The sequence below is a fragment of the Nomascus leucogenys genome, chromosome 25 (genome assembly GCF_006542625.1).
Source record: "Nomascus leucogenys isolate Asia chromosome 25, Asia_NLE_v1, whole genome shotgun sequence".
Classification (NCBI taxonomy): Eukaryota; Metazoa; Chordata; class Mammalia; order Primates; family Hylobatidae; genus Nomascus; species Nomascus leucogenys.
In genome coordinates this window covers 27,201,899-27,216,941 of record NC_044405.1, presented here as the reverse complement: position 1 = coordinate 27,216,941, position 15,043 = coordinate 27,201,899, and the positions used below count along the sequence as shown (strand labels likewise).

General features: G+C 49.4%; 1 protein-coding gene across 3 annotated transcripts in view; it reads right to left on the bottom strand.

Annotated features, from left to right (window-relative positions):
• Nucleotides 1-2,118: 2,118 nt before the first annotated feature.
• The window catches only part of UMODL1 (uromodulin like 1), a 69,149-nt gene continuing 56,224 nt past the window's right edge, over nucleotides 2,119-15,043 (bottom strand). For all 3 annotated transcript variants that reach the window (XM_012501826.2, XM_030806155.1, XM_003280660.3), the window contains 3 exons: nucleotides 13,342-13,426; nucleotides 5,862-6,064; nucleotides 2,119-2,634 (listed from right to left, as the gene is read on the bottom strand). In XM_012501826.2, the coding sequence (XP_012357280.2) occupies nucleotides 5,883-6,064; nucleotides 13,342-13,426 (267 nt within the window). In that variant the 3' untranslated portion in view covers nucleotides 2,119-2,634; nucleotides 5,862-5,882. The remainder of the gene's footprint in view (nucleotides 2,635-5,861; nucleotides 6,065-13,341; nucleotides 13,427-15,043) is intronic.

Here is a 15,043-nt window from a genome sequence, read left to right as displayed (position 1 = left end):
AAAGCCCTTCCAATGAAGTAATGGGAACAGGTGCACAGGTCCATAGGCATAGACGTGCATTTTTCTGTTTCTCTCTCTTCCTTCCACCAGAGGCCTCCCTGGATTTACTGCACATATTATAGTATCCACAGGGGTTTTTCTTCAGATGGATTGTGAATACTTGAGGGCAAAAACTCTGCCTCATTCTTCTTGTCTTCCTCATGTCAGTATATAAACTGGGACTCAATACACATTCCTTGGTTGGATGGATGGATGGATGGATGGTTGAGTGGATGGTCATCAGATGGTTGGGTGGATGGGTGGGTGGGTGGATGGAGGTGGATGGATGGATGGAGGGGTGGATGAGTGGGTGGATGCGTGGGTGAGTGGTTGGATGAATGGATAGATAAATGGTTGAGTGGATGAATGGATGGATGGTTAGATGGATGAACAGATGGATGGATGGGTGAATGGGTGGATGGGTGGGTGGGTGGATGGATGGACAGATGAGTGGATGTGTGAACAGGTGGACAAATGGGTGGATGGGTGGGTGAATGGATGGGTAGATGGTTAGATGGCTAGATGGGTGGATGAAGGGACCAGGTCAGGGGCATCTCACAGCACACATGCAATCATCACTTTCAGTACTTACCATGGCTCTCGTCATCTGACTTCAGCGTCTCCCTCCCCCACGAGACCGTGTGCTCTGTGAGGGCAGGGCTTGGTCTGTCCCTCTCATCACTTTGCCCAGAGCACTAAGCTCAGGGCCTGGGGCACTGTGAGTGCTCAGGAAGTGTTTGTCAGAGAATAGACTTGAATGGGGGAGGTAGGATGACAGGAAACCAAGTTTTCGTTATTACAGAAAACACAAATGAACAGACGTGGCATATGTATTAAGATTACATGAGGCCAGGCGCAGCGGCTCATGCCTGTAATCCTAGCACTTTGAGAGGCTGAGGTGGGTGAATTCCTGAGGTCAGGAGTTCGAGACCAGCCTGGCCAACATGGTGAAACCCCGTCTCTATTAAAAATACAAAAATTAGCTAGGCGTGGTGGCAGGAGCCTGTAATTCCCAACTACTAGGGAGGCTGAGGCAGGAGAATTGCTTGAACCCGGGAGGCGGAGGTTGCAGTGAGCCGAAGTCATGCCATTGCACTCCAGCCTGGGCAACAAGGGCGAGACTTTGTCTCAAAAAAAAAAAAAAAATTACTTGAAAACTGTAGATGAAGTTTGAAAGACAGGGTTTTTAAATATATGTCAACGACTTTATCTGAAATCCAAAGAGCCACACCGTCATGGGGCTCAATAGCTGGTTTTACTGAATATGTGTCATGCTTTTCCAAGAAAGGCAAGTGAAAGCTCCTCAGCTGACATCAGAACAGCTGGACATGACTTGGAAAGAACCAGAGATGCTTTCCTGGCCTCCCCAGAGTGCCCAACACAGCACCGGCCCTAGCTGGATGCTCAGTGAGCCTGTGATGGACCATCCCAAATGGAGCATCCAGCACAACCAGCCACATTTCAGTGTTTTATGCTATTGATTCTACTTGATCAGAATCTGCGATCTACACATATTACCCACTGTCATTCTTTACTGACTCTGAGAATATCCAGTAAATCAAAATACTCCTTTCCCCAAATGTTCTGTATGAATGACAATTAATTATATTCAACAAAATTAGTATCATGGGTTGAAAACTAAAGCCACGTTACAATTCTAAGTTCATTGAGGAAAAACACTCTACTTTCAGGTGTGACCTATCTAATACAATTCCAATTTATTTCAAATAAAGTACAGAGCATTATCTCTTAGGATGATATAACGGAGAAAATTCTAGACTAAAATACTTAGATTTTAGAACCATTTTCTTGCTAATTCATTCTGTGACCTCAATTAAGTAACTCATCAGCTCCTCTGGTTTCTCATTGTGTAATGGGTAAATCACACCTCCCACTGTGGTCAGATTATATGAAAAAACGGCTGTGAAAATGCTTAGAAAAATGTAAAGAGTGATGTGTACATATGTTATTTCTACTTATTAAAAAGGTTGTCACATTAATAGAGTGCCTTTTAAGTCGCTGTTGTGTAAATAAAAGCAATCCCTTGGTACACAGGAGAAAAGTCAAAGAGCATAAACATCCACTAAAAATAACATTAGCAGTATATTTCTAAGACTGACCTATTTTCAAAAGAGCGTCAAGAGCACGGTCGGGTCTCTCTGAGGATGTGAAATATTCTACATTTGCCAAAGGGTGATGGGCACCAAGGGAGGGCAAGCCCAGGAGGGTTCTGTGGGCTGGTGTGGAGGGTCACAGGTCTGGGAGGTCTGGGCTGTGGGGGCCACGCAGGTGGTGGCATAGCCGGAGCACCCCCAGCACTGTCCCTGTCTTCCGCAGCCCCTTCATCTGCCTGTGGGCTGTGGCTCCTCTAGGACCTACAGGACGGCCTGCCTCTAAGGGGCAGACGGTGGCTGCTGTCTTCCTTTCTGGGCTCACCCAGGCTCTGGCAGAGCCCACCCATCAGAGCAGAACACCGTTAAGGCTTGAAGACTGAAGAACCGAGGGATGGGTGGAGGTGCAGAGAGACACTGGGGATCCCGGGGGAGCCTGCCAGGGAAGCTCTGAGGTTCTGGAGGCAGGTTGACTCACGGCGACCTGTGTGGAAAAAAGGTCGCCTGGGTCAGCTTGCATGCAGGAAAGGTAAAGTTAATACAGAAAACCCCAGGAGGATGGGTAGTGGAGGAACCACTAACCCGAGGACATGGCGTCTATGTTTACTGGAGAGGGACAGATCAAGCCCCAAATGAAAAGGCAGCCACTCCCAGAGTGCCCAGTGGAACAGGGACCGTGGGGCTGTGCCTGCCCTCAGGTGAGCGATGCTCCCGCCACGCCAACTGGTGGGGGTGGCTGGTGAAGATACCTGAGCCGGACAAGCACACCTGGGGCCCCCGCATCTTTGCACCATCCGTGGAGAACCCACCAGGACCCTGGGAACATCTCTGAGTGGGGCTGCCCAAGGGTCAACCTGGTGGGGGTGGGTGGGTTGGCTGATGCTTTTCAAAGAGCAGATGTCTGCAGGAACTTTAGAACTGGTGAGACGGTTCTCACTTCGAAAGACAGGAGCCCAGGAGAACAAAGAAAGACGAGAGGCCAATTTTCCCTAGGATGTTTTAATTTTGAGGAGGGGGAGATTCAGCATGACCTAGGCACCAACCCACCAGATCTCCTTAGAAAGCTAGCGGGATAGTGTTGGCCTCATGGCTGGGATTCACATCTTAAATATTCAGTAAAAGGCACTGACATTTCCTCGTAACTCTATCTAGGGAGGTGACTGGCCTCTAGCACTGGCCCCGTCTATGCTGTAAGGGTCCTGAGACCCCAGAATCATGCTCACACTAGTTACCAGGAGTGCTGGCAGGAGAGCGGAGAAAGACAAAGCTAACACAAGCGTCCCCCTCGCATGGGCAGAATCACTTCCACAAGTCGGTGGCGTTTTCTCTGAAGTTGCCCAGCAAGGGCAGCATGGAGGTTGCCTTTTGGAAGCGTGTGCTGTAGTCTGGGCTTTGCTGGTGACCTGGGGGTATTGGCTTGAGTTCTCTGGGCCCCATTTCCTCATTTTAAGATTGGGGCCAGTGTCTACTACACTTTGCTGAGTTGTTTCAAAAATCTGTTATCTCAAGAAAGTAAGGACCTGAGCACAGGGAAGATGGGCCTGGCTGGGGAAGCTGCCTGCCGGACAAAGAGGGGGCGGGCTGGTGTTGATAATGGCTCCTGCCCGGGATGAGAGGCAACGGGGTTGGTGAGGACGGGGTCTTCATGGCCCAAACCCCATGGGCCCCAAACCAGAGGCCAAAAGCTACCAAACTGAGGAAGCTTACTTATTTTTCACTATTAGAGTGTAAAGTTGAACTGAAACTTCACTGTTGTTCCCTGCCCCTTTGGGATCCCCAGAGGTGGCTGAGGACCCAGACCACAATTGAGCAGCAGCGCCTGGCAGAACCCTTACAGCATAGATGGGGCCAGTGCCTAGAGGCCAGTCACCCCCTAGATAGAGTTACGAGGAAATGTCAGTGCCTTTTACTGAATATTTAAGACGTGAATCCCAGCGATGAGGCCAACACTATCCCGCTAGCTTTCTAAGAAAATCTGGTGGGTTGGTGCCTAGGTCATGCTGAATGTCCCCCTCCTTGATATTAAAACATCCGAGGGAAAACTGGCCTCTCGTCTTTCCTCGTTCTCCTGTTGGCTTAGAGGGTGGGCAGTTGATATGCTGTGGATCTGTGTCCCCACCCAAATTTCATGTTGAATGTGATCCCCATGTCAAAGGTGGGGCCTGGTGGGAGGTGGTTGGATCATGGGGTGGATCCTTCATAAATGGTTTAGCACCATCCCCTTGGTGCTGTCTCATGATAGAGTTCTCATAAGATCTGGTTGATTAAACGTCTGTAGCACCTGCCCCAAACCCTTCTTCCTGCTCCAGCCAAGGGAGACGTGCCTGCCTGCCCTGGCCTTCCGCCATGATTGTAAGTTTCCTGAGGCCTCCCCGGAAGCTGATGCCGCCATGCTTCCCTTACAGCATTTGGAGTCAGCAGTCTCACATGCTGCCAGATAAGCCTCGTGATTGCTTCTCTTCTTCTTCTATTATTTATTTATTTTTGAGGCAGGGTTTCCCTCTAGAGTGCAGTAGGGCGGTCTTGGCTCACTGCAACCTCCACCTCTCGAGCTCAAGCGATCCTCCCACCTCAGCCTCCCGAGTAGCTGGGACCACAGGTGTGTTCCACCACACCCAGCTTATGTTTGTATTTTTTGTAGAGATGGAGTCTATTTTGCCTAGGCTGGTCTCGAACTCCTAGGCTTAAGCGATCCTCCTGCCTTGGCCTCCAAACGTACTAGGATTACAGGTGTGTTCTTTTTTTAGAAAAATCTCAAAATTTGGCCGGGCACGGTGGCTCACGCCTGTAATCCCAGCCCTTTGAGAGGCCGAGATGGGTGGATCACCTGAGGTCAGGAGTTCGAGACCAGCCTGACCAACATGGAGAAACCCTGTATCTAATAAAAATACAAACATAGCCAGGCGTGGTGGCGCATGCCTGTAATCCCAGCTACTCGGGAGGCTGATGCAGGACAATCGCTTTAACCTGGGAGGTGGAGGTTGTGGTGAGCCGAGATCGCACCATTGCATTCCAACCTGGGCAACAAGAGCGAAACTCCATCTCAAAAAAAAGAAAAATCTGAAAATCTTTACAAAAGTCCCAGTCTTGGCATTTCCCACTGAAGGTTTATACTGACGATACTGCCCTCCATAAGGCTTGTCATTCATTTGTGGTGAACTATGTGCAGGCCCAGGAAAAACAAAAGTCCACGGGGCAGATCAGAGAAGCATCTTCAGCCTCAAAAGGTCATACGTAAGTCGAGGCTGCAGGTTTGAATCTCACACCCTCCATGTGGCCGGAACTGTTACCATGGTTTCTTTTACAAATGATGAAACCGAGGCACCAAGAGGCTCAGGACCTTGCCCAGGCGGCCAAGACAGTGGGTGGCAGAGACGGGATTTCTGGTGGGCTCCTGGGTCCTGCGGTCACCCATGTAGCACTGCCGCTGGTATCGTGGAGCCAGTCCAGTGGGTGTCTGAAGCGATCGAACCTTCACCAACCTACCTGTAGTTTCCCCTCTCTGCCTGCTCGTGGTTGCTTTTTCAGAAGGGAGTCTGCATGCTCCGTAAAGGGCCACAAAACACAGACACACACAAATCTACCCTTGGCCGAATCCTGCTCGGCCATCCCCATCACCATGGATGGCAAGGCAGGACACGCACATCAGATGCCCCCACTCCGCACCCACCTTCCCGTCAGCCTGCACCTGCTACCCCACACTGCACCCACCTTCCTGTCAGCCTGCGCCTCCTATTCGTAGAACACCTGGTAGCTGAAGTTGTTGGACTGGATTTTAAAGTTGTATCTCCCATTCATTCTCTGGTAGCGCACGATCAGAAGGGTGGCTGTTCCCGCCACCAGCACGAAGATGGCCACTGCAATAAGGACCACATAACCGGCACCCAGGCCTGCTTCTGCACGTGGAGGCTCACCTCGGGGAGGAGACAGGCACAGGTGAGAGATCTGCCCAAACGGGAGGAAGGCGATAGAGCAAGCCCTCCACCGGATCGGGGGCTGATGGATCTGAAGCACGGGGAATGCAAGGCCCACGTGTGCACCCGTGTGCCTGTGGGTTACCAAAGCCGAGGGAGGTGTCCAAGCCCAGGACAGCATTGGAGTCAGGACAGCGCAGCCTGGGGAGGCCTGGGCCACGAGGGTGGGGCTGCATGGGACCAGCAGGTCCTCCTGGTGGGAGGGGGAGAGCCCAGCCCGATTTCCTGCATGGAGACACAGGTTGGGCTCCACAGGCTCCACAACACAGAGGTATGAGCCATCCCCAGACCCAGAAGAGCAATTAAAAAAGAGACAGAGTATGGGCTGGGTGCAGTGGCTGATCTCAGCACTTTGGGGGGCCAAGGTGGGCGGGTCACAAGGTCAAGAGATTGAGACCATCCTGGCCAACATGGTGAAACCCCGTCTCTACTAAAAATACAAAAATTAGCGGGGCATGTTGGTGCATGTCTGTAGCCCCAGCTACTCAGGAGGCTGAGGCAGGAGAATCACTTGAACACAGGAGGCGGAGGTTATAGTGAGCTGAGATCGTGCCACTGTACTCCAGACTGGTTACAGAGCAAGACTCGGTCTCAAAAAAGAAAGAAAAAACAAAACAAAACAAAACAAAAACAAAAAAAAAGAAAAACAGAGTGTGGACCCTAAAAGATGTGAAAACTGATTCAAACAGCTATTTGCACACCCATGTTCACAGCACCAGCCAAAGGGTGGCAACAACTTAAGTGTCCGCCAATAGGTGAATGAATCCCTACATTGTGGCCCCACCGTGCAATGGAACGTGATCCAGCCGTGAAAGAAGTAAAGCGCTGACCCACTGCCACGTAAATGAACCTTGAAGATGTCACGCTGGGTGAAAGCACCGCGGGAAGGAAGCCAGGCCTCAGAGGCACCGATTACATGATCCTGTTCATAGGAACTACCCGGAACTGGACAGAAAGCAAACGAGCAACTTTCAGGGACAGGGGGAAGGTGGATGGGGAGGGACTCATGCGTATGAAGTTGCATTGAGGGTGAGGAAAATGTTCTGAAACTACATGGATTTGGTGGCTTTACAACACTGTCAATGCACTAAACACCACTGAGTTGTTTACTCTAACACAGTTAGCTTGAGGTTACGTGAATTTCATCTCAGTTTAATTTTTTAAAAACTGTGCTGCCTGAGAAAGATGCCAGCTGCCTGCCGGCTCTCCGGCCGGCCCCCATGAGCCCAGGGGGAGATGTGACCCTCTGCCCACCGTGTGTGGGTATAATTTGTTGTCAAGGGCATCTATAGCCAGGTCACAGCCACATCCTGCACCACCCAGTCCTCTCCATCTCGGGGTGTTCATCCCCACATGTCAGGAAGGTCTGCACTGGAAACAGCCTTTCTGTGCAACCAGGAGCATCTGAGATCCCATTTTCATTCCCTGTATTGATTTCCGGGCAGTCTGCCCAGAGTGGACGCTGCTGTGCATCCCCAGGGAACAGCATGGAGTGTCACCATCAGCAAAGCCGTCCAACAATGGCACTGTGGGATCCCTGGGGTGCTGAACATAAGCCAGCTAGAACCACACCACCCCTCCTCCAGAGAGAGGGACAGGGAACACCTCCCCCGCTCCAGTGACTCCACCCTCCCCAACCAACCGAGGCCCCCATACCCCGGCCGGCCACTTCCCCAGACAACCCCTAAATCACGATGGCCACTAAATCCAGCCCCCAGGGGCTCTGTAGTGGACCGTCCTCCTGGGCCTCGAGTGACGGGCCACCTTGCCAGCACAAGGGGGGTGCCGCCCTGAGGATGCGCAGTAGAAAGACCAAGGAGACCTGCTCTTGCTGGCCCCTTGCAGCCCGGAATGGCCCCAGACTCTCAGCCCTGGGAAAGACCCATCCCTGTTCAGCTGCCACCTCTCCAGCTAGGTGTCTGTGACCTGCAGCTGTGTGCTCCGAACTGAACCACTAGCTCAGGGCTGGCCACAGGGGGTCCACTGACTGACACCAAAGTCCAGGAATGGTTACTCCCCATGGCCAGATTAGCTAGAAGAGGAGAGCAAGCCCTGAGAACTGTGGATGGTAATTTCCCACAGCCACTGGTGAGGCATCCTGCCAAACAGGGCATCTGTCTCCCTGTTCAGGGAGGCTCCATGCATGTGGCGTGAGCTGCGTATGCGTCATGACCGTCGGACCACATGTCAGTCCATGATGTGGGGGAAATTTAAACGACGGCTGAGACTCAGCAATGGCTGCTTTTGTAAAGGGGGATATAACCCAGTGAGGGAAAGGGAAGAATGCATGTGGGGCTTAAAACCTAGATGATGGGTTTGATGGGTGCAGCAAACCACCATGGCACATGTACACCTATGTAACAACCTGCACGTTCTGCACATGTACCCAGAACTTAAAGTAAAATAAAAAATTGCCAGGCAAGGTGGCTCACGCCTATAATCCTAGAACTTTGGGAGGCCAAGGCGGGCGGATCACAAGGTCAGGAGATCGAGACCATCCTGGCCAACATGGTGTAACCCCTTGTTTACTAAAAATACAAAAATCAGCTGGGCCAGGTGGTGGGCGCCTGTAGTCCCAGCTACTCAGGAGGCTGAGGCAGGAGAATCACTTGAACCCGGGAGGCAGAGGCCGCAGTGAGCCGAGATCGCACCACTGCACTCCAGCCTGGCCAACAGAATGAGATTCTGTCTCGAAAATAAATAAATTAATTAATTAAGTTTAAAAATTAAAAAAGAATCTGGGTTCAGAGGAAACAGGGCCCTTCCAGGGGTTTGAGTTGCAGCTCAGCCACCGCCTGGGGCTCCTTAGTCTCCTCACTGCTGAGCAGCCACAGTAATCGCTCCAGGCCCTTCCTGCTGGGACACTGAGCACTCCCTGGACACTATCCTCGAACTTTCTAGGCCTTTTAGCACAGGGACATGCTCATGAATGTGAAATAAGGGCCAGCTAGGAAAATAAAGGCCATGGAAGATTTCCAAAAACTGAATATGCAAAAATTATGATGCCGACGTACTATTTGTTGGTGGCAGACATTTGGGGAAGATGCCCAAATGGATTCTTTCTTAAACTGCCAGTATACAGGGTTATCTATGTGTTGAATTGTGAACCCCTCACCCCCTGCAAAAACAGATATGTTGACACTTTGGGAGGCTGAGGCGGGTAGATCATGAGGTCAAGAGATCAAGACTGTCCTGGCCAACATGGTGAAACCCCAACTCTACTGAAAATACAAAAATTAGCTTGGCGTGGTGGCCCACAACACCTGTAGCCCCAGCTACTCTGGAGGCCGAGACAGGAGAATCGCCTGAACCTGGGAGGCAGATGTTGCAGTGAGCCGAGATCATGCCACTGCACTCCAGCCTGGCAATAGAGTGAGACTCTGTCTCAAACAAAACAAAACAAGACAAAACAAAAAACAGATATATTGAAATCCTAACCCTTAGTACTGTGGGGCATGGCCTTATTTGGAAATGGAATTGTTGCAGGTGCTTAAGTAGGTAGATAGGTCCCTAGTCCAACATGACTGGTGTCCTTATAAAAAGAAGACCATGTGCAGATGGGGGCAGAGACTGGAGTGAGGCAGCTGCAAGCCAAGGTCCACCAAAGATTGGGCACATCCAGCAGAAATGAGGAAGCGGCAAGGGAGGACTCAGCCCCACAATGTTGCGAGGGACTGTGGCTTTGCCAGAACCTTGATTTTGGACTTCTGACCTCCAGAACTGAGAGAGAACAGATTTCTGTTGTTCAAGCCACCCAGGCTGTGGGACTTTGTTATGGTGGTGCCAGGACATCATGAGTGTGATGTGAGGGCTGGGGTGGAGGGAAGCCTCAAAATGAAGCCAGCCCAGTCCCCAGGGGACAGAGAGAGGAGGGCGGGTTATGAGCAGCCTGGATCTGCACCCGCAGGCCCAGCTCACACAGGTACCAGCTGTGTGAGCTTAGGCACATTCCCTAAAATCTCTGAGTTGTTCTCATTTCTTCCCTGAGGTGGAGGTGATGGTGATGGCAGGGACAGAGCGTGGGAGCTCAGAGGCCGCGGATAGCGGTGAGGTCCTGAGGAACCTGGCTGCCAGCCTCCTCTCATCTCTGCAGTCTCCAACAGTGTTTCTGTTAATATACACTATTAAAATGTAGCCAAGTCCCCACCACCTGGGAGATTCCATGTGTCTAAATGATTTTGCTGTGTATTTGTATGATAGTCATAGATCAAACAAAAGCTACTAACACAATGAGAAAGAATGTTGAAGAACATGAATATTTACAGTCCTTGTTCTTGAGTGTGAGCAATTACACCCTTATTACATTTGGTGCTTCCTGCTTTGGTTATGCCAGTGTGGTGCTCTACTGGTTACAAGTGAAAAGTAGCACTTATTCAATAATTTCTATGGGCCAGGCTCTTTATGAAGTAGGAATTATTATTATTCCCTTTTCACAGATGAGGAAAATAAGGCACAATTCATATGCAGCATGCACAAAGCCACAAAATTGTTAAGTGTCAGAGCCAAGTTGTGAATCCAGGGAGCCTAGTTTCAACCTCACAAATCTTAGCCTCACAAAGAATTCTTAGTTACCATCAGACACTCACAACAACCTTATGAGGGAGGCAGGGCATGTTGCAAAGAAAAATCAGAGTATCTGAAACATAGTAGATGAATGAATTAATGAATAAGTGGGTGGATGGATAGATGGATGGATGGGTGGGTGGATGGATTAATGAACAGGTGGATGGATGATGGATGGATGAATAGATGGATGGATGGATGAAGGGACGATAGAAGGATGAATGATAGACAGATGAATGGATGATGATGGATGGATAGATGGATGATAGTTGAATGGATGGATGGATGGATGGATGGATGATAGATGAATGGATGGTTGGATGAATGGATGGATGGATGGATGATGGATGGTTGATAGATGGATGGATTAATGAATGGGTAGATGGATGGATGAACAATGGATACATGGATGGATGGATGGATGATAGATGAGTGCATGGATGGATGGATTGATGATAGATGAATAGATGAATGAATGGGTGGATAGATGGATGACCAATGGATAGATGGATGGATGGATGATAGATGAGTGGAGGGATGAATGGATGCATGGATGATAGATGGATAGATGAATGAATGGGTAGATGGATGGATGGATGGATAAATGATAGATGGAAAGATGAGAGATAGATGTATGGGTGGATGATGGATGAACCACACAGCTCATAAGTGTCAAAGCCTATAATCAAATTCAGGTGTCCCAAGTCCAAGTCTAGTGCTTTTCACCCCCTAGTCATGACATTCCCTATGATATCAATGAATGAAGGAGGAAGTTTAATTTCTATTCACGAAAGAACAGATTATCTATTAATGAGAACATATTTCACATATGTGTTATTTCTTATAGGGTGAAAGAAACAGGCTGACCTGTTCTTTCCAGGAAATTAAGAAAATGAAGAGTGAGGAGAAGCAGGTTTTCCCAGCACCTCGACCAACAGTCACCTGATGACCAGCTCAGGGGCCTGGGACCCAACTCTAGAGATCTGAGTGTGTAGGCCTGGGGTGTGGCCTGGGACCTGTGTCTACTTTTTTAGTTTCCCAAATGCTTTAAATGAGAACCAGCAGTTGAGTCACTGGCCAAGACCTCCCTCCTCCTGTTCCCCAGCTTCATGGCCAAGACCTGAGCAGCATTCAGATTCTGACTCACACTCTGCATCCAAACCCCAGAAGTTCTCATACAGGGAAAGAGAGAGAAGGAAGAGGGTCATCAAGATTAGGGAAAAAAACAACAAAAAAGGAAAACCAACTAGGATTAGGCTCAGCAGCAAGCAAGAGAAAAAAATCAAAATAGCAGTGGGTTAAAGGACATGGAAGTTTCTTTCTTTCTGTCATAAAAGTGGGGGTCAGGCCGGGCGCAGTGGCTCACGTCTGTAATCCCAGCACTTTGGGAGGCCGAGGCGGGCGGATCACGAGGTCAGGAGATCGAGACCATCCTGGCTAACATGGTGAAACCCCGTGTCTACTGAAGATACAAAAAATTAGCCAGGCATGGTGGCGGGCGCCCATAGTCCCTGTTACTCGGGCGGCTGAGGCAGGAGAATGGTGTGAACCCAGGAGGCAGAGCTTGCAGTGAGCCGAGATCGCACCACTGCACTCCAGCCTGGGCAACAGAGCAACACTCCGTCTCAAAAAAAAAAAAAAAGTGGAGGTCAGAACCGAGGCCTGCCTTGGCTGCTTGCTCACAGTGTCCTAGGGAAGCCAGATCCCTCCAAAGACTGGGCCCCACAGCCCTAAAGAAGAAAGAGGCAGAGGGTAGGCATAGATGTCTTTTAAGGCGGGTGCACCTCTAAAAGTTGTCACATGACTTTCCCACTTACATCTCATTGGTCAGAACTTACTCACATGACCACATTTAGCTGCCAGGAGGTTGGAATTACAGTTTTTATTCCTGGCAGCCATGTACCAGCAAAACCTGGGGACGCTATTCCTATGAAAGGGGAGGAGAACAGATACTATGGGACAACTAGCGGTTTCTCTCTTAATACCCAAAGCACACAATTTCCCCCAAACCAATGTATTTTTTTTTTCAAAATAAGATGATGGACCATATAGAAAATAAAATATTTTTCTGCAAAGTTGATGTGGGGTTTTCAAAATACATGCAATGTAATTGGCTGATGGAAGTTTTAAACTGAGGGGGAATAGACATGCCATTTTTTGCATCTTTTGAATAAAATAGCTTTTTCTTGTACATGCATATGCATGCACGCGCACGCACACACACACACAAGTTGACATGGCCTAATTATAGCTTGAGTTCTTATCTCTTAGCAGCCCACTGGATGTATTTACCCAGTGTCAGAAAACTTCACCAGCTTGATATTATGCAGCTCAAAACATTTCATTATGTAACTTTGTGCCTGGCCTCTTGAAGCCTCAGTCTTTTCATCTGTAGCATGGGTATGGTAATAGCCCATGCCCCATAGGGTTGCTGAGAGGAGCACGTTACACTCTGCGTGTAAAGAACTTAGCGCCAGGCTGACACGTAGCAACTCTCAGTGAATATTAACTATTAATATTTCTATTATTATAAGCCTCTTAGAAGTCTCTCAAGAGTTCTGCATTTCACAACAGTTGCTTTTGTGTTTACATGCTGGTGAAAAGCAATTGGCTTCATCTTTTCTTTCGTTGTCTAAACCAAGTCATCAACTCACCTTCAGACCGGATGAGGGGTCCCCAGGACATCTGGTGTGTGGCAGAGGTTTCACTATTTTGCAGCAACCGAAAGTTATTGCAATTCTGGTTTTTTCCAAGGAGAGAAACATCAAATTAACTGAACAACATTTATGAGAAAGGAGCTACTATCAAGGATGCTAATGTGATGCATGAGATTTTATTCTGCTAGAAGTTGCAAGGCAAGGGGGCTGAGTTTAGGCAGAGGAGTGGGAGACCTGGTGAGACCAGGGTGGTGGGTCCTGGTGCAACCAGAGGCAGGCCCAGGCGTCAGCGGGGAAGGAGATGAGGTCTGCAAGAGCAGCAGGCTGGAGAAGACCCCTTGAGCTGCTTTTGGTTCCTAGAGCTGCTTCCTTGGGTCCCTTGAGGACTGTGTCTTGGTCACAGCCCTCAGAGTCCCTCTGTGTTCTCCAAAGCCTGCTGCAGCCATTTGTTCCCCTTTACACCTTTGCCTTACAAAAAAGACTGCCTGGCTCAGTGACATGGTGGGATCTGCTCACTAGATGCCTGAGATGGGCTGCAACATGTCCTCCAAAAAGGGATTGAAGTCCTAAATCCCAGCACCTGTGCATGTGACCTTATTTGGAAATAGATAATCAAGCTGAGGTCATCAGGGTGAGCCCTAATCCACTATGGCTGGTGTCCCTCTGTAAAGGGGAAATTTGGATACAAACGTAGATGTGTACTGAGGGAAGGCGACACAGAGAGACAGGGCAAATGCCATCTACCAGCCAAGGAACGCCCGAGGCCACCAGAAGCTGGGAGAGAGGCCTGAGACAGACCCTTCCTTTAGAACTCTCAGAGGGAACCAGCCGGCTGACACCTCCGTCTTGGACTTCCTGTGTCCAGAACTGAGACGATAAGTTTCCACTGTTTGAGCTGCTCAGTTTGTGGTACGTCCCTACAGCAGCCTGGAAAGCTCATACACTATCCATCCCAAGGGAGCTTGAAAAAAAACACTGTGTGCCACTCCTCTTGTAAAGAATCCTCTCGTAAAGAACTTGAGAGCCAGCCGCTCCCTGCAGAGACGAAGCCTGATGGTGGCCATCCGTGCTCCTGTCACCTCTGAGGCTCCAGTGGAACCAGCGGCAGGCTCCTCGTATGTGGCCCTCAGCCTGCTGTCATTAGGACCTGAGATTCCTTCTGTCCCATTGCTCAGGAAGATCTACTGTTTGAGCAAAACGGACATGAACAGAATCAGCCTTCCTTGTGTTGCTTCTCTATCCACGTCCTGCAGATGCTCAGAGCTTGGTCACCCAGGAAAACAGCCGTGTTCTGCGACGCATGCTCAGATGAGAGCAGGAACAAGCACTCCCTCCGAGGAGAGAGAAGCATTCAGTCACTGAGCAAAAAGCAGTGGAGCCCCCTAAGCTGTCCTCTGCCTCAGACAACAGGCGACCAACACGTGGGAACCCCATGTACTTGTCTGTGACATAAAGCACAGTTTTCAAACCTCAGGATTACAAAGCATATTTCAAATTCAAAAGTCTAAGGAAACAGGAATGTAAAATTATCCCTTCACGAATGTTGAACAAAGGAGAAAAAACTTTATTAAATAACCGAGTGGCTGATATTTAGTATGTTCCATCAATGTTTTTAACAATAATATTTAAAAAACATTTTTATACCTATAAATCACCTTAGAAGCACTAGGTATCATGGCAAGGCAGTGCCGATGTGACA